The sequence below is a fragment of the Xiphophorus hellerii genome, chromosome 7 (assembly GCF_003331165.1).
Source record: "Xiphophorus hellerii strain 12219 chromosome 7, Xiphophorus_hellerii-4.1, whole genome shotgun sequence".
NCBI classification, from domain to species: domain Eukaryota; kingdom Metazoa; phylum Chordata; class Actinopteri; order Cyprinodontiformes; family Poeciliidae; genus Xiphophorus; species Xiphophorus hellerii.
Genome location: NC_045678.1, coordinates 6,602,768 through 6,621,224, shown reverse-complemented (window position 1 = coordinate 6,621,224; position 18,457 = coordinate 6,602,768). Strand labels below are relative to the sequence as shown.

Below are 18,457 nucleotides of genomic sequence, written 5' to 3'. Positions count from 1 at the left end.
TCTATCTATCTATCTATCTATCTATCTATCTATCTATCTATCTATCTATCTATCTATCTATCTATCTATCTATCTATCTATCTATCTATCATTACTATTACTACTATTATTCATCCCTGTCCTCCAGCACGTGCCACTTTCCCTACCCTGATACTTCCGCCGCCCTACATCAGAGGAAGCCGTCATTAGTCCTGACGCGTTTGTTGTGTTTGCGGCGGAGGCGCGCGCCAGTCCCGTCCACGGTCCGGCCTGCGAGCTCGAGCGGCAAGAAAAAGGTTCTGATTCGCTTCAGACCAAAAGCCCCGAAGCTACAGGTTCGTCAAATATACTTGAAAATAAATCGTCACGTAGCAGCAGAAAACGTCTCAACACAGAAATATCCATATCCAACATGGCGCTGGTTTTATTTAGCCGCGTTAGTTTTGTTTTATTGTAATCGCGCAGGTGTCATTTAATGGCCGCTCCGCTGCTCTAACATTTAGTCAAAACTAATTCCGCTCTATGGTATTTTTCATTCTCTAAACATGTCCGCTTCTTGGTTTTAAAAAAAATTATTTGTTTATTTTGTATTTTTATGCTGTAAACTAATAAACTAAATAATTAATAAAGGGGTATAGCATTATTATTATTATTATTATTATTATTATTAATAAATCTCTGCCATCACCATCTACAATAACCCTTTTGAAGAATTTGAATTGGGACCAGTGAGAACACCATTTCATTTCCCTTTGGGATAAATAAAATATTCTTGAATTGAACGTTTTGAACTGAGGCTCATTTTAATCCGCTTTGGGTTCAACGTACCAACCGGAAGTCCAGCAGTTATTGGGCCAATCAGGATCCGCTGGCCCTAACGAAACGCACTGAAAGCCAATGAACATCTTTTCTTCTTCTCTCTTTTATTTGTTTATTTTTTTTTATTAAAGATATTGGTTCAAGAACATTTGTGACGGATCCGGATCCAGAAAGCAGCGCGGACCCAGGCGCGGGTTAGAAAATATAAAGTGGAAATCAGCGAAATGTTCAAAGTTTCAGTTTAAATCGCGAGTCGAGGCGGTTAATGTAGGTGTTGGAGCGGATCAGACGCGCAGCTGCAACTACACATCCCAGCCCCTCACAACCCCCCCTCACCCAGGAAAAAAATTAAAAATAAATAAAAAATCAACCCCAATTCTGGACACTCGGAGGAGAAGCCGCGGGATCTTTAATAAAAAAGCAGTGATGCGGGGGAACTTAGAAATGCATAATAATAATAATAATAATAATAATAATAATAATAATAATAATAATAATAATAATAATAATTAATAAAAAGGGCAACATTTTATTATCAGATGAGGTCATTGTAGAATCAATTTTAATTCCCCTCCGCTGTCTGAGCTCCAACGTGCCTGTTTCATCAGCTCAAGCCGTCCTTCACTGTTTTCTACACTTCACGTCTCCGCCGCGCCGCCATTGGACAGAACCGTCCGTCTGGCTTTCCGGTCTGACTCCTCATTGGAGGCTGGGCGCTTTTCCTTTTTTTAAAATTTTTTATTTTTTGACAGAGTTAAAGGAGACCGCCACCCCCCACCCCTCTCTCTCTCTCTCTCTCTCTCTCTCTCGCTCTCTCTCTCTCTGCGACTGAAGAAAAAAAAAATCCTCCAGAAGTGAGTATCAATCAGAGAGGAGTTAGTGGGGCACAAAGAGAAAAAGCAGGACAGAGAGCAGGGCGCGCAAAAAGCCGCTGACCGCATCCGAACTATCAGTCCGCGCGCAGTCGGACTGATAGAAAACTCTCCGTTTTCTAGTCAAAGTTTACTAGGATTACTTTGGACACTTGGTGAGTTTGCGCCCTGCTGTAAACACTGACGTGTGCAGTTTCTTCTTCTTCTTCTCTGTTTTTTTTTTGTTCGTCACTGTTTTGCCTCGCTGCTTTTGGACGGGACGGAGTGAGGGGGCTTCGGGGGAGCTCGGGGGGTGGCGGGGTTTTTCTTGCCGTTGTGAATTTTCGCCACGTTCTCCTCCTCCTCCTCCTGCCCAACTCTTCGGGTGGATTTGAGAGAAATGAGTGAGAGGAGGCGATCGGCCGCAGCTCTGAGCTCTAGAGCCCACGCGTTTTCCGTGGAAGCCCTGATCGGCTCCAACAAGAAGAGGAAGCTCCGGGGCTGGGAGGAGAAGGAGCTGGAGTTGTCCATGGAGAGCCTCGCCACGGACGGAGAGGATCCGGCGCACTGTCTGGATATGGACCCGGGTCAGTGCGCGCACACACACACCCCCACACACACATATGCATATATATATATATATTATTTCCTTAAAAAAAACAAACACCGCTAAAAGTTCCCGTCAGGTCTCTCTGCGTCGTGGCTCCACGCCTTTGGACCCCAGGCTTCCGACTCAGAGCGCATATGCTCCGCAGTCCAACCCCGAGAAATGCATCCGCTCCTCTGCGGCTGCGTTCCAGCAAAAACACCGCAGGGAAACACAACTGTTGCAGTTCATTTAAAAAAAAAGAAAAAAAAAAGGAACGTGTGCAGGCCCTGCTTTAACTTCACACAACTGTGTCACAGAAAGCGTTGACTTAAATAAAAAATAAAAAATTAAAAAAAAAGTCGGTTTGCACCTTTAAAGGATCCAGTGCCTCTGGACAGCGACGCACACAGTCACGGTGTGCGTCTTGAACACTTTGGTGCGTAAAAACCAGCCAACCTTTGGGTAACTTGGGCCGTAAACCGCTCGCGCCAAGACTCAAATAAGTGACTCTCATCTATCGCGTTTCACTGTAAAACAGGAGCGGACGTTCACACACCGAAACATCCTGACGCCGAGAGGACAGGTGCGTAAAAATAATCAGTTGACCCTGCGCAAAACAGGTCAGAGCAGGTCAGGCAGGAGGCCGCTGGAGGCGCAGACAGGGGCGCAGTGCGTGAGGCAGATAAAATGGAGAGGGAAGAAAAATAAACAAAAAGAATATTAATAACAGTTTTACAGCTTACATTTGACAACAAATAAAAGAGCGACCCTATTATTTATTTATATTATTTCATATTTCGTATTCTATCTCTACAACCGCACTGTACTCAGCATAAAACTATATTTATTTTTTTGGGGGGGGGTGGGGGGGGGGGGGGGGGGGGGGAAATGCAATAAATAGTAGCCACTACAATTATCTGAATTTTTAATCAAGTATATAAACAGTGACATTAAGTCAGATGATATTCTCGTTAGGTCAAAAAATAAAAAATAAAAAAATAGAAAACTCTTATAAAAATCGTAGTTGCGAAACTTGTGGAGACTTAATCTAAGCAACGGCGTTTTACACTCATTAGACTTGAACTCCGCGTCTTGGCTTCTTCGAAAGGTCGATACGTTTTTAAAAAGTTGATCATATCAGTATTAATTCACGCATTCGTCGCAGAGCAGTTTTTTTTTGTGTTTTCTATCTTTTAGTTGGAATTGAACAAAGCTAGTGCTGAGTAAGCAAATAAAAGATTGACTAATTTATTTACGTGTCTTTTGACGTAATTTATATCCAAAAGTATTGACTAAAAAAACTACCCCCCCAAATACCTATTATTATAATTATAATAATAATTATTATTATTATTGTTGTTGTTGTTATTATTATTCAGTTTGTCTTCCCAGTGTGTGAACGGCTTCATTCATATTTATTTATCTTTAATTTTCCATTTTCATCTCTCTTGCCCGTTTCATTTATTTTCCACATGTGGAGCTGCGCCGCCGCTTCATTTGCCTCGTGAAATCCTCCCGCTGCCTCGCGTGCGCCCGGCTCTAACGCGCGCGCCAGCGTCAGGCCTCCTCCGCTCACAGATTTTCAGCCCCGACCTTCGTGGATTAAGGTCCGGACGTGTCCTCCGTCCTCCGGACTGAAAGTGGACACGCTGACGCGGCGCAGTGAGTCGGCCGCCACACTCGGACCCTTCATATATACACGGTTTAAAAGCACAGCTTATATATTTGGACATTTAGATACGTAATAATAACAGAAAACAGGTATTTCACTTTAACGTTATGTTGATTTCATCGTGATGAGTTCGGTTCGGATCGGTGTGGGACTCGGGAGCCGGGCGGGACGGAGGTCCTCGCGCAGCCTGGCCTCCGGAACTCAACGCTCTTTTTACGTCGCGCGCCTCTTCGCTCCGATAAACCAAAACAAAATAAAAATAAAAAAGAAGGAGAAGAAGAAAGAAACGTTGAAAAGAATGGAGTTGTGTCCCTGAACCCTTACAGGAAGCGTGTTGTTTTTGTTGTTGTTGAGGCACTGTGCTGTCTGCGCTGCGGTTTAAACGAGGGAGCGCTAATTAGAAGCAGCGCTGCTTTTTTGTGAGCCCTAAAAGGGGCAAAGATGGTAAACAAACAAACAAAAAAATCGCCCTTTTTCTTTCCGTTTTTTTTAAAACTCTCGGTGGTCGTCCCAGTCGTTTTAAGAAGCACTTTTCTCAATCAGATTTTATCTGGAGTAATTCCTTCCCCCCCCCCCCCCCGGTCCTCCATCCAGAGCCCCCCTCCTCTCATTAGCCGCCGCGGCTCCTGGCAGGATCCCGCTCCGGACCTACAGCCCTCCGCTGTGGAGCATCAGGCGGCGGTGACCGAGAACAGCGAGTCTCTGTGGTCACATTATGTGGTTTAGAGGAATCCTTAGCGGAGTGATTAGTTTTTTCTCCTTCTTCTTCTTCTTCTTCCCTCTTTTTACTCAGCTCCAGCAGGCTTTAAGGCTGGAAGCCGGCCGGTCGTATAACACGTTTATTAGCCTGAGAAGACAGAGAGCAGGACTGAGTCTGCAGCACTTTATTTTTTATTTTTTAACAGGCTGACCGGAGGAGCTCTACAGGCCCGTTAGCACACACACACACACACGCACACACCCACACACACACGCACACACACCCCCACACCCACACACACAAAAGAAAAAGCTGGTTTTGTGAGACCTCACAAAGTTCCTACTTCCACACGGCTCTAATATGGATCCGTTAAAGCGGCAATTAACAAGTGAAACTACATCTGTTATAAACCCCAGCTCCACTAGAGAGGCTTAGCTTTTACGCACAGAAACAGTTCTTAAAAACACACACACACACACACACCACACACACACACACACCCACGCACACACACACACACCCACACACCCACCAACACACACACACACACACACACACCACACACTCCAACAGTTGGGTGAGACGATTACATAGTAAAATAATTGTGTTACGTTGAGCTGATCTAACAGAGCCGGTCTAAATTCAGAACTCATTATTTAGCAGAAGACGACACATCACAGCTGATCTGTTCATCTTTCAGATCCTTCATAATATTCACTATCAGCTCCTCCTTAAACAAAAAAATATATAAACGTTTCTATATCCAAATCCAGAGTAAAATATTTTTTTCTTTCAGGCACTAGAAAATCCAAAATCATTATTATTATTATTATTATTATTATTATTATTATTATTATTATTATTATTATTATTTTAACCTGAAACTTTAAAGACTTGAATCAGTTAGGAAAGTCACTCTGTTGTAAATTAAGAAATTGATATTAAAACATTTTTGTTTATGATGTGTTATTTACGAGTGAGGGTCGGCGGGGGTCAACAAATAAAAAAATACCCCCCCCCCCCTCAAAAAAAAAGGAGAGAAAATGTTCACAACTTCATACATTTAATTTTTTCTCTTATATGTAAAGAATGCAAATGAAACATGTCTAATTATTTGGAAGGTAAATAAAATGTCTGCTGAGGCAGCCTGACAGTTGAAGCTGTTTCCCACTGAGAAGCAGAGCTAAATATAGGCCTCAGTTACATCATAAGGCCATTGCACACGCGTGTGTGTTTCATATGCGTTCAGCTCAACCAGACGCCTTTAAATTCAGATAATTATTCTATAAAATCAGCTCCCTCGCCCCCTCCCCGCCCCAAAAAATAAAAATCATAAGGGCCACAAGCCGCGTCCCGTAAATCACGCAGAAACGGCAAAGAGAATAAACTGGAACCCGAAGACGGCCTCACTGATTACAGAATATGAATGATGAACTCGTTTCCTCCTGCTTTTAACTTGCTATTAAAACCGTAAACAGGACGGGGATGTGCATGTGTAAATATTCAAAACGTTTGGATGGAAATGTGCGGATGTGTGGGCTTCATAATAATGAAGAGGTTGCGAAAATGATTCCAGCATCCAAGGTTTAATCATAACCCCGAGTCAGACGGCTGCACGCCTTTCACTTTCAGATCGAACATGACCTGTTTTATGGTCAGTTTACTTTACGTGTAACATGATTTTTGCAAACTCTTCCCTGAAACAGTTAAACATATTTCATTAGATGAAATGTTGCTGAGTAGACGTCAGCCTTGTTGCCTTCCTTCTACTCAAAGTGACATTTTTGTTGACAAGCTGAGAGGTGAGGCGACGTAAAGACGTCCGAATGTGTCCCTAAAGTTGTCGGGTTTGATGAAGCTGACTCAGCTTGACCTTCAGTGTCTGTGTGAAGGTTAAAAATGTTCAGTTTTTAACGCGTTACTTTAGAAACTGTAGCAACAATGACACTATGGTTATTTTAGGAAGCAAGTGCCAAAATCCAAAAAATCTTACCGAGTAATTTTGGTCTAGTTTCTAGTGCAAATATCTTAATGCACTTGAAATAAGACAAAACTCACTCATAAGCAAGATATAGCAGCTTGTTTTAAGTCAATAATTCCTTAATATATAATGGAAAAAGCAGTAGTTCCACTGGAAGATTGCTTCATTTGTAATTCAGCATGTTCCCCATGTTGTATGTGAAGTAATCTGCAAATGAAACAAGAACTTTTTGATGAATATTGAGGAATTATTGACTTAAAACGAGCTCCTATTTCTTGCTGAATGACACATAAAGCTGTCCAGCCTTCAGCGCGTCTCTAACCGATACGAACGTGTCTAAATGTGAAGCCGGAGGTCAGAACGACGTGCGGCACCAAGCTGGTTCACGCTGGGTGTTTTTATGGAGGTCAAGCACAGGACGAGCAGAGTGTGTGTGAGGTAATGTGTGTGTGTGTGTGTGTGTGTGTGTGTGTGTGTGTGTGTGTTTGTGACAGAGAGAAACGAACGGCAAATTTCTTCTCAATAATACATAAAGCATCTTTTCAGAAAGCAAAATGAAAGCTAAGCTGAAAACTAAACGCTGAGTGATAGAGAAGTGAAAATGAGCTGATGCCGTGCTGACGCGCGTGCGTGTGTGTGTGTGTGTGTGTGTGTGGCTGCTGAATGTCAGAGGACGTGCCCTCCAGCCTGATGACAGGGCATCCAGACTTCTTTACCTTCTGCTCTCCATCTTTAAGTGTCTTTGAGCGTCCTAAAAAGCGCTGCATAGGTTTAATGGATTATTATTATTATTATTATTATTATTATTATATTATTATTATTATTATTATTATCATCCCTTCATTCAGTCTCTGCAGTGCAGCTGATTCCCCTGAAGCCTCTTTTTCTTTTAACCCCAAATGCACTTAAAAATTTTTTTTTTTACTGTATTTCAAGTCAAAATTTTTTCCAACAATTTAATCTATTTAAAGTTTTAAAATAAAGGAGGCAGAAACTAAACCAAACTAAACTGTATATTGTTTGTCGTCGAAACTATAAGTCAGTGGCACCCAGTTTACCCAGTAGCTGTGGTATTTAAGTTGTAAAGTAAAACTGCAGTTAAAGCAAAGTGCAGCCAGGCAGTACTGACAGCTAAACCTGTCACGGCAACAAATGTTCTGGGTGATAAATCGTCCCAGAAGGTATCGCGCTAAACGATGTTATTGCTGTTTTGAGAGCATTTTAAAGTGATCTATTAATAGTGGCAAAAATAGTGCGAGAACGCATTCTCAAAGATCCGTACACGTAAAATTCTAGTGAATATGTAAACGCTGGGACTGGAAGACATTCTAAATATCCAAAAATAAATAAACAAAACAACAGAAACTGCAAAGAAAACAAATTTTGGAGTCTCTGCAAACAAAATTGTTAAGCAGCAGACTGAAAACTTTCGACGTCTAGTTTTTGGTAGAAAGAGAGAAAAGAAAAATGATAAATCACCCAAATGGAAATTAATGAGCTTGTTACGATTTATCATGAGATTAATTGATTTATCGCTTATTGCGACAGGCCTTACAATATGACCGTTAAATACAACACATATGAAAGAAACAAGAACTAATGACTAGCAATTTTCTCTCCTCTGTTCTCCTCCGGCCCATTTGGGTTGTTGAAGCCTCCGTTCTGGAGCAGACGCTCGAAGCAACCCGGAGCCACACAGAGTCTGTTTTTAGGCCGTTTTATAATTTTTTAATTTTTATTTTTTTTGTGTGTTGTTCGGTATATGTTTTTGTTGTTTTAGTTGTTTTTACTGTAACTCATGTCACGGTTCTATGCATAGATTTCACAAGAATACATTGGAAGCCTGCAGCACCACGCTATGAACAGGTCACACGCTACGCAATATGTCAGTTTCACTAATATGAAATCTCCAGGGACACCAGTCCATTGTTTCAACCCTGAGGAACTGCCGTGAACACAGTCACTCTACAGTTACAACAACAACAAAAATATACTGCAGGTCCATTTTAGCAGTTTATTATTTTAAGCCTCTTGTTTGTGACATGTATTTTTCCCCCCCTGAAGATTTAAATTCTAAAATGTCATTTTTAAGTCAAACTGTTGGAATATGTTACTGCATATGATCAGTTTAAGGTCCCACATGTCAAACTGGTAATATTATATCCTAATGGTGCTTCATTGTTTTTTAGCTCTTTGGAGTTTTAAATATCACAGTTTCAATTTTTCATTCAGGATTTAATGAATGAGATTCAATTTAAAAACCACAGTTTTCCCATCTCTAAACGTTATATTGACTTAAAATGTTTTTCACTTTTCAACAGATTCTACATATTGTAGTTTGTCAGTTGAAAGCAAATAATAATAATAATAATAAAAAGATATGCCAATCTGTTAGCCGTACTAGAATAAATCAATTTAACCCAAAGAAACACCTTTATTTAATGTGTTACCTGGAAATAAAATGTTAATATGGAAAAAAGGAAATTTTTCAGCTAGTTTTAAGTCAGTAATTCCTTAATATTGATTAAAAAAGTATTAGTGCCAAAGGCAGATTATTTCACTTAAAACATATGGAAAAATGTTTTATGAGTGCAATAATCTGCCAGTAAAACTAGTTCTTCTTCATCAATATTAGGGAATTATTGCCTTAAAACAATCTCTTATATCTCGCTGAAAAGTTACTTTTGAGTTAGTTTTATCTTATTTCAAGTGTGCTAAGATATTTACACTACAAACTAGACCAAAATCACTTTGTACAATTTTGTGGGTTTGCACCTACTGTCCAATAGTTTCGATGTTGCTACATTTTTCCAAAAAAAACATCTTTCCAAGCGCGACCGTTTGTTGGACGAGCGTGTTGCAATGAGCTCATCCCTGCGGTAGGCGCTGCCGGGGCCCGGTGAGAATCGGAGCCACCGGGGCTCGTCGTCTTTTACCCGAGCAGAATGTGTTTACAAAGTGTGAGGGAGGTGTGGGGGGCAGGTGGGGGGGCTGAGTGTCTATCTGCCTGAGTGTGAACAGTTAAAGGAGAGAAGCGGACACTAATCATGTGCGACAGTCCTCCCTGGCTGCAGTGACACTGGAAGGATGATGGAAAGACTCCCTCCTCCTCCGCCCCCGCTGTCTCTCAGGGCTCATTACGGCCCTCACCACTCCTCGCCTTCTTGCCTTTCTCTCCCTCATCTTCATCTCCCCCATTTCTTCCTTCCTTCTCTCCTTTCCAGCGGGCTTGGCTGCGCTGCGGCAGTTTCGCCCGGGATGCTGTCCAGTCTCTCTGTCTCTCTCTCTCTCCCAGCTCCTTGCATTTGCATAAGCGTATTTGTGCTAGCCCCCCCCCCCCCCCCCCGCTCCTTCCTCCGGCACTGCCAAGCCAACCTCGGCGTGTCAGGACCAGCAATAAATAATACATTATTGCATTTTTCTGCCTTTTTTCCCCCCCCCCCTCTCTTTCTTTTTTTCCTGGGTGGCTCTGGGGTTGCGAGCGAGGTCGTTGTAAAAGATTTTCTCCGAAAAGTGAAATGAGATTTAGCACGCGGCGGTCAAGTGAGGATATTGTGCGCACGGAAAGGTTTTGATGCCCCAGCTGGAAAAATCACGAGGCATTCTGGGATTCCTCCACCCAGAGAGATTTTCAAATCTAAATAAGCGCACACAGACGTTTGACTCAGCGGCGGTGGCAGGGGTCTGGGTGTATTTTGGGATATCTAATATTTGAGCGTGGATTTATGGTGAGAGTAAACAGTTTTAAACACTTAGTGTTTGCCAAGATTAATACATTTGCCGTCTAATTCAAGTCAATTTTTACAAAACTTGTAATTTAATTGCTTTCTTTTCTTCTATTTCCCGAGCATAAAGCTCTGGTTATTTTCTCGTTCAAAACGAAGAGGACATGAACTTTGTTAACTCTCAGAGTTTAGAGATGACCCTAATCCTAAAAGCAAGACTTAATTCAGCACTGGGCGACCTCAAGGTCGGGTGTTCGTCCCGCTGCCGTTCACGTGCGACGGCTCGTCTGCACGAGGAAAGCCAGCCCGACTTTTAATTAGACCCCTCTCTGAGAGTAAATGCATGAAAATGAAAAACACGTCAATGAAGGATGCGGTTATGAGATTCAGCCGTTCACAAGTGCAAAGACGGAGAAGTTTCCCTCTGAGACAACAGACACATCCGCTGGGTTTCCCACAGCAGCACAACCACGACCAGCAACTTCAATATTTCCTTTAGAAACGTTTCTGGATTGTCATCCAAAATAAAAAGAAATAAAAATGAAGACCTGCTTTGTAACTGAGACATAAAACATTATTGAAATGTCACGCTTTTTCAGACTATTCTAACCAGATGCAATGAACATCTGCTGTCTAATAAAGTGAGTCTTGTTACAGGAAGAAGGGATTTAATGATACAATTTAGAAATATTGTTAAAAATTTAGAATTTTCTCTAAATTTATTTATTTTTCTAGTGTACTTGATGACTTTCATGTTCTTCAGGATCACAAACTCCTGTGCACTGCAAAAAACACAACATCTGACCAAGTATTATGGTCTAGTTTCTAGTGCAAATACCTTAGTGCACTTGAAATAAGACAAAACTAATTGATAAGTAACTTTTCAGCAGGATACAGGAGCTTGTTTTAAGTCAATAATTCCTAAATATATATTGACAAAGTTCCACCGGTGGATTATTTCATTTATAACTAAGCATTTTTCCCATGTGAAATAATCTGCAAATGGAACTACTACGTTTTCATGAATATGAAGAAATTATTGACTTAAAACAAGCTTACAAGTAACTGTTCATCAAGATATAGGAGATTGTTTTCAGTCAATAATTTCTTAATATTGATACAAAAGCACAAGTAGATTATTTAACCCATAACAGAACATTTCCCCATGTTAGATATGAAATAATTTGACAGTGGAACTAGTACTTTAGTACTTTTATCTCAATATTTAGGAACTAAAACAAGCTCCTGTATTTTGATGAAAAGTTATTTTTCAGATACCTTTGTCTTATTTTCAGTGTATTAGGATATTTGCACTAGAAGCTAAAATAAAAATACTTGGTAATATTTTGTGTTTTTGCAGTGTGGGTTCGTCTCTAAGAAAAATGAGCTTTTTTAAAAAAAATCCGATTTAACCTCTTGATTATTTTTGTGAATTCGTCTTTTCTGTCAATGATCACTTTGTGGGAAATTTCATATCCCAGACCTTTTTCATTGGAATAGTCGTTTGCCTGACCAGAAAAAAAAAAAAAAGAGGGCGCAACAATTTTTCTTCGTCGCTCTGCAGAAGCTTCACGCGGCTTTTATCCCGCTTCTGTCTCCACGAGACGGCAAGCCAAGCCCGGCCTGCAGGGGGTCCGCGGGGTCCGGTGATGAAGACTCACAGGAGGAACGCTGCGGCGCACGCTCGCACGAGCCAACTTTCCTCTACAAAATAAAAAACAACAAAAAAAAAACCCCACACTTTTTTTATTTAAGTTTTTTTTTTTTTATTCCGTTAATCCAGAGCCGCCTTCCTCATCACTCTCTCCCCCCCTCCGCTCTTTTCGCCCCCATCCAGACTCAGAGGCGAGCCCCGGCTCGGATGGAGAGGGTCTGGCCGAGAGGACGTCGTGCTCCTTCGGCTCGCCCGCCGACCTGGCCCCGGGCGCCTGCGACGCCTCGCCCTCGGCCTCCATGGAGGAGATCCAGGTGGAGCTGCAGTGCGCCGACCTCTGGAAGCGTTTCCACGACATCGGCACGGAGATGATCATCACCAAGGCCGGCAGGTAGGCGGCGGGCTCAGCTTTCTGGCTGAGGCACAGACTGGGCTGTTGCTATAGTTTCCTGGGACGTTTGGGGCCTAGCCCGGCGTCGAAGCGGTCAACTAGGCCTGTCGCGATAGCAAATGTTGCTGGACGATAAGTTGTCCCCAGAACTTATTGCGATAAATGATAATGTTGTTGTTTTGAGACCGTTTTCAAGTAATGTAATGGTAACGGCATAATAATGCAATAATGCATTCTCAATGATCAATAAAGTTTCAATTCTAATCAACATTCAGCACTGGAACTGGAAGACATTTTAAATATCCAAAAATAAATAAAGAAAACAACAGAAATAACAAATAAAATGACTTGTGCGGTCTCCCTAAACAAAATGACCCGTCAAAAACGGTCCAGGTGAGACCAGAGCACCAGACTGAAGACTTTTTCATCCAGTGTTTTGGTAGAAAGAAAGACAAATGAGAAAAACGACAAATCATTCAATTGGAGATTATTGAGCTCGTTTTAATTTATCATGCGATTAACGGATTTATTGATATATCGATTCAGGCCTGGGTATATGTAGTTGTCTTCCTAGACTCACTTCTAACAAAAACGTTGAGTGACTTCCTTTGATTTTGTCATTTTTTTAACTTTAGCAGGAATAAAGTAGTTAGCGTGTTAAAGGATGAGTTTTCATTTAAATGCTACGTGGCCTGTCCCTGTATCCACCTTCATCATCCATCCATCCACTCAGTGTGTTTTAGGTTTTAATCAGGCGTTTGGAGCATTTGTTGTGATTGATATTGATACCTTTACTTATTTTGGGTAAAGTCTTTGAAGCCCACGCAGGCAAGAACCAAACAGAATATATGGGGGAAAAAAGGAGCCAAAGTCTAAATACAAACTACACAAGACAGTCATTTAAAAAAAGATTGGCTCCTTTGTTCTGTCTGATGGATTGCTCTTTTTTTTAACCTTTATCCTTTTCTTCTCTTCTTTCCATTAGTTTCATTTTGTTGAGTTTTTCTCTTTAGTTTTGTCTTCTAATAAAAATATACAATCAGGTTTGAATCCATGCTGCCTACTTCTGTGAAAAAAACCCTGACCTTCTGCCCATCGGTTTATCCCCTCAGCTGAGCGTCTTTGGCCCAAACGGTCCTCAGAGGCCGGTTTGGTGATGCGGACAGGTGTGCAGTGCCAAAATGCAATTTAAAAAGAACAAAAAAAAAAGAGTTGCTTGTCAGTTGCCTATATTTTCCTGACGCTGTAAGCAGTTTAAGAAAAAGTAGCTGGATGATGTCTTGGTGTGTTATTTTATCAGTCAGACTCCTGAGATAAGAGCTGGATAATAGACAGCAATGATCTGCAACGCCATCAGAACTCGACCAGGCCTCCATTCTGTTTGTGAAAGCACACAGATACTCAGAGGTAATCTAGTGATTCCTCTTCTGGTTATCACCTCAGATTGCTGTGGGAAGCAAAAACAACACAACAGTGTGGCGTGACTCTAATAGGAGCAGCTTTAAAACACTGTGGGGAGAGCTTTTACTTTGAAAAATGGAATGGTTTTCTCAAAATATCATTTGAATCTATCGTGGACTATATATTAAAGTCAATGAATAGATTATTTTTTCAGTTTGTAATATTTATAGATAATCCTCATCTATAAACTATTAAAATCTCACCACTGCTTTTTTTTGCCAACATAAAATCCCGACGATTTCTTAGTGTCCTAAATTATGATATGATAACTTATGTTATATATATATATATATATATATATATATATATATATATATATATATATATATATACATATAATTTTTTATTTTTCAGCTGCGCGCGGGTCTCCGTAGGGCGCTCACGCGCTCGTTGTGCTGCCGCTGGGTGCTAATGTGTTGCACGTGCGGGTCGCCCCTTCTAGGCTCGGTTCGGGCCTTCTCGCGCGCCGCAGGTTAAAGTCGGAGCGCAGCACGAGCTGCTTTTCATTAATCCCCTCTGTTTCGTGCTCTGGGGTGGGGCTCGCGCTCATTTTGAAGCGCACGGACCAAAAATAATAATAATAAAAAAATTAAATAAAATAAAAAACCGAGTAAGAAGAGGAAAACCTGCGGTGTCTTGGAGGAAGGACCTCGCGCTCACCTTTTCGTGCTCGCAGCGCCGCGAGCCTTTCCACCCGGCACGCGCACTATCTCACCAATTTCTGCCGCGTCTTTATCAAACAAATTGTACATTTTGTTTGCATGAGAGGAAAAAACATTTTTTGTCTAGAAACTTCGGCATATTGAGGCAGTAAAAAAAAAAAAGTGACGTTTCATTGACATGTTTTGTTTATTATTTTAAAATATAATTTTAAAAACATCAGCAAAATTCAATTAGATTAAAATAATTTCAGATTATTATTGTTGTTACTAAAAAAAACCCCGTTTAAACCATTTAATTTTAGCTTCCTGTTCGAAGATTTTCTGCGCTTCATATTCCTGAAAAAAGACTAAGATTCTTTCATTTATTCATCCTCGCAAGCAAATAGACATCAGCTCTCTTTGTAATAATAATAATAATAATAATAATAATAATAATAATAATAATAATAATAATAGGGGAGTCTATGACTCTAAACCAATCATTTTTATTTTATTTTTTATGCTCCCAAACAGTTTTGAGGCGCCGTTTCTTTGCGTGTGTTTGGTCTCGTCTAGACCCAAAGTGGTTCCTTCCTCTCTGCTGCAGTCCTGCAGGGTTAAATTACGGCTCGGCTTCTCCCTCCGCTGGAAATACACGAGCTGCCCTCGGCTGCTGGAATAAATTAGGATTAAATTGGTAATCAGCTCATAAATAGCACAGCAATCAGTTTGCGCTGAAGCAGAGTGAATGAGGCGGACACGGCCGCGTCGCCGTGCGCATTTCACGGCCTGCTCGTAATAAGGCCATAAATCCAGAGAAGAAGGGAAGGAGAGAGAGAGAGAGAGAGAAACTACTTTCTCTTTCTCGTTAGGGAGGCCTCGATTTACGAGCTTTAAATGAAAAGAGGGGAAAACGCCGCATTTCAAGCGCCGGAGTTCAGATGAACTGTCCTCCTCTGGACCGCTGTTTGTTTTAAGCCCGGTTTCCCTTTTAGTGCAGCAGCTCATCCGTGACGTGCAGTCATTACTACTTACAATCCCGAGCGATAATATGAATTTGTTGCTTTACATTTGAGCAGATATTAAAAAGTCGGGGGCGAAAACGTAAAAAGCAGAGGCGCCCCGGGGATATATGGGGCCCCAAGCAGAAGAAGGGGGTCCGCCGCCATCCGTCTGTCTTTCTTTCTTTCATTATATCGTGTTTGCTTCTGCATTGAGCACAAAATTTTTCACAGTTAACTCTTGAGCCGCTGATGAATGAAATGTGACTGTGTCTTATTTTTAGCAACCAGTCATTCAGGCATAGATTTAATATTAATTAATATTTTATCTTAAGTGTTTTAGGGAGCAAGGATTTTATTTTTATGTGTGTAGCAAAAACTTTTTGTATCTGAGTAAAAGTTTCAAGTCTGAATCTATCTATCTATCTATCTATCTATCTATCTATCTATCTATCTATCTATCTATCTATCTATCTATCTATCTATCTATCTATCTATCTATCTATCTCATCAGTTAGGTCATTACGCAATTTCATGTTTGTGAAAAAAGAAGAAAAAAAAAAGCATACAACCCTCCCCACCATCGTAGAAGTTATAAATAAATATTACAAACTGAAAACATTCCTTTTCAAACTAACGGTTCCAGATAAACTGAGAATCTGATGACAGGATAAAATATTATTAGTGAAATCCTGTTCAGATCTGCAGAGCTGTGTAACACAGGCTGCTCTCTGGTGAACTAAGGTTGATTCTGCTCCTGATTCGATTATGAATAATTCATCATTAAACAAAAACCTGCTTAATGCTGCTGCAGATCAAACAATCTAACACATGAAAAGAAATTTAAAGCTTCTTCTCCTCAGATCTGAACTTGACACAGCTGATATACGCTGAATCTTTTTATCTGTTTAAATACGTTGGTCCAGTAACATGGAGGTTTTTACTGTATATATATTTCTTTTTACATTTGAGTGATAAAAACAGGCAGTTCAGGACTTTTTGCTTTACTATTAGAATTTTAATTATATTATTATTAGAAAATCTTTTTGTAATGTGAAATTTCATCAGAAGTTACAAAAGAAAGTATTCCTTAGTGGATTTTAGCTTAACGGGAATCTGAGATTTACAAAATCGGTGACCAGAAATTGTCCACAACATCTCTGCTTGGTCGACTATTTTATTTTAGTTTTTGCATGAATGAAATAAGACATTTAAAAAAAAAATTATACCAACAAATACAAAGAAAATCTTGTAGAAATTTTTTTTTTTATATTTACGTTTGGACAAGACGTAAAGCCTCGTCAAGAAACGTTGCCGTCATCCAGGACATGCTGCTGTGGAGTATCGTCTCTGCTGCCTGGCTACGGAGCTGTTAGCATGTCATGACAGTCACAAATAGCAACCGACTGCAGCCAGAAGCCTCTACATATTCGTTGTAAGCAGGGCCGGCCCAAAGCATATGCGAGCTAAGCGGCACATTACTAGGGGGTCCCCAAGAGCACCACACTAGCATAAGAGAGAAATTTTTTTTTTTTTAAATGGAATATTGCAAACTAAATGCTATTACACATGGCAAAACAATTTCTGAGTTGTTTTTTTTAAAATAAATAATAATGATTCATCTTTTCCTATCGATGGAAGATATTTAAAATGAGTGTTTATCAACTGATGTTACTTTCAAATAGTTCAAATAAAACGCCAACTAACATGCATTAAATGTTACTGCCCTGCATTTTCAAAATGATCCAGATGATTTTTTTATTTTTGACTTTGTTACTCCTGTAAGGTTAAAATCAATAGTAATAATGGTAGTGGTATAATGTCTGCTAATTACAAATGATCCTAATGACAGTAGGTGTGTTACACACATAGAGTTGCTTAGGAGTGATAAATCATTTGGTGTTGACATGTTGGTATGGGCCCCCGCTTAGGCCCCCCCCAAAAAGCTGCTCAGGGTTCCAAAATAGCTTGGACCGGCCCTGGTTGTAAGACTGACTGCTATTGGAAATCCTTTAAATGCTTTGAGTTTCGGCATTTATTTACCTTTTGGGATAAAAAAAAAGAGATTTGAATTGATTCTTAGCAGGTGTTTTCGTTTTTGCAGGCGTTTTCATGGCAATTTCTGATTTCTAGTTTCATGTTGTCTTCGGGTCAGTGACGCCTTTGTTGCTTTTCGTCCCCAATCAGGAGGATGTTTCCGGCCATGAGGGTAAAAATCGCCGGCCTGGACCCGCACCAGCAGTACTACATCGCGATGGACATCGTGCCAGTGGACAACAAGAGATACAGGTGCCCTCCTCCTCCTCCTACGCACACACTCTTACACACAAACCTACACACACACCCCCACACACACGACTGAGAGCTGCTGAGCATCATCCAAAACAGCAGCAAGCTGTCAGCGCTAAACCTGTCATTAAATCCGGTCGTTGTTATTTACGATGCTTGACATTTCGATTCATAAATCCAGAGTTTTCCCGAGTAGAACAACTGCTTCACCGAACAGAGTCCGGCGGGGAGGGGGAGAGAGGATTTTATTTCTCCGAAGCCCGGAGACATAAAATAAATGTGGATTCCCACGATGGTCCTAATGTTGTCACACCTGCTTTTTGGCTATGACGAAAATAAAGCTGGACGCAAAACGAAAAAAAAAGGAGAAAGAAAAACAAAACAACATCCGAGCAACAGATGCAGCTGATCAGCAGGAAATCAGGTCAGCTCCAGTCTGTTAGTAAGCTTAGCCTTTCGGTTTTATTAAACGCACATCTTTTTCCTGGACGGGTTTCAAAACATCAGTCCTTGGCGAACTCTTGCTGCCCCTCGTTGTTGTGCACGTCTCATTTAGACCGTCTGTCATGTCGGTCATTCGGAACGTTATTTGGATTAAACAAAGATAGTACAAGTTGGTCTTTCTGCCCCTCACGCCACTACTGTGAGGAAAAGAGAGAAAAAGGTCACCATGATCATTTGGACTCTTTAAGAGAGAGGGGGTG

The 18,457-nt window shown here is 40.8% G+C and overlaps 1 protein-coding gene across 2 annotated transcripts in view; it reads left to right on the top strand.

Moving 5' to 3' along the window:
* Window positions 1–1,621: 1,621 nt before the first annotated feature.
* tbx15 (T-box transcription factor 15) overlaps window positions 1,622–18,457 on the top strand; it is a 55,223-nt gene continuing 38,387 nt past the window's right edge. The window contains exons 1-3 of one of the 2 annotated variants that reach the window (XM_032568238.1): window positions 1,622–2,236; window positions 12,154–12,361; window positions 17,652–17,753. In XM_032568238.1, coding sequence (XP_032424129.1) covers window positions 2,050–2,236; window positions 12,154–12,361; window positions 17,652–17,753 — 497 coding nt within the window. In that variant the 5' untranslated portion in view covers window positions 1,622–2,049. Of the gene's footprint in view, window positions 2,237–3,749; window positions 3,901–12,153; window positions 12,362–17,651; window positions 17,754–18,457 lie in introns of those variants that run through there. The other variant, XM_032568239.1, reaches the window with a different exon arrangement.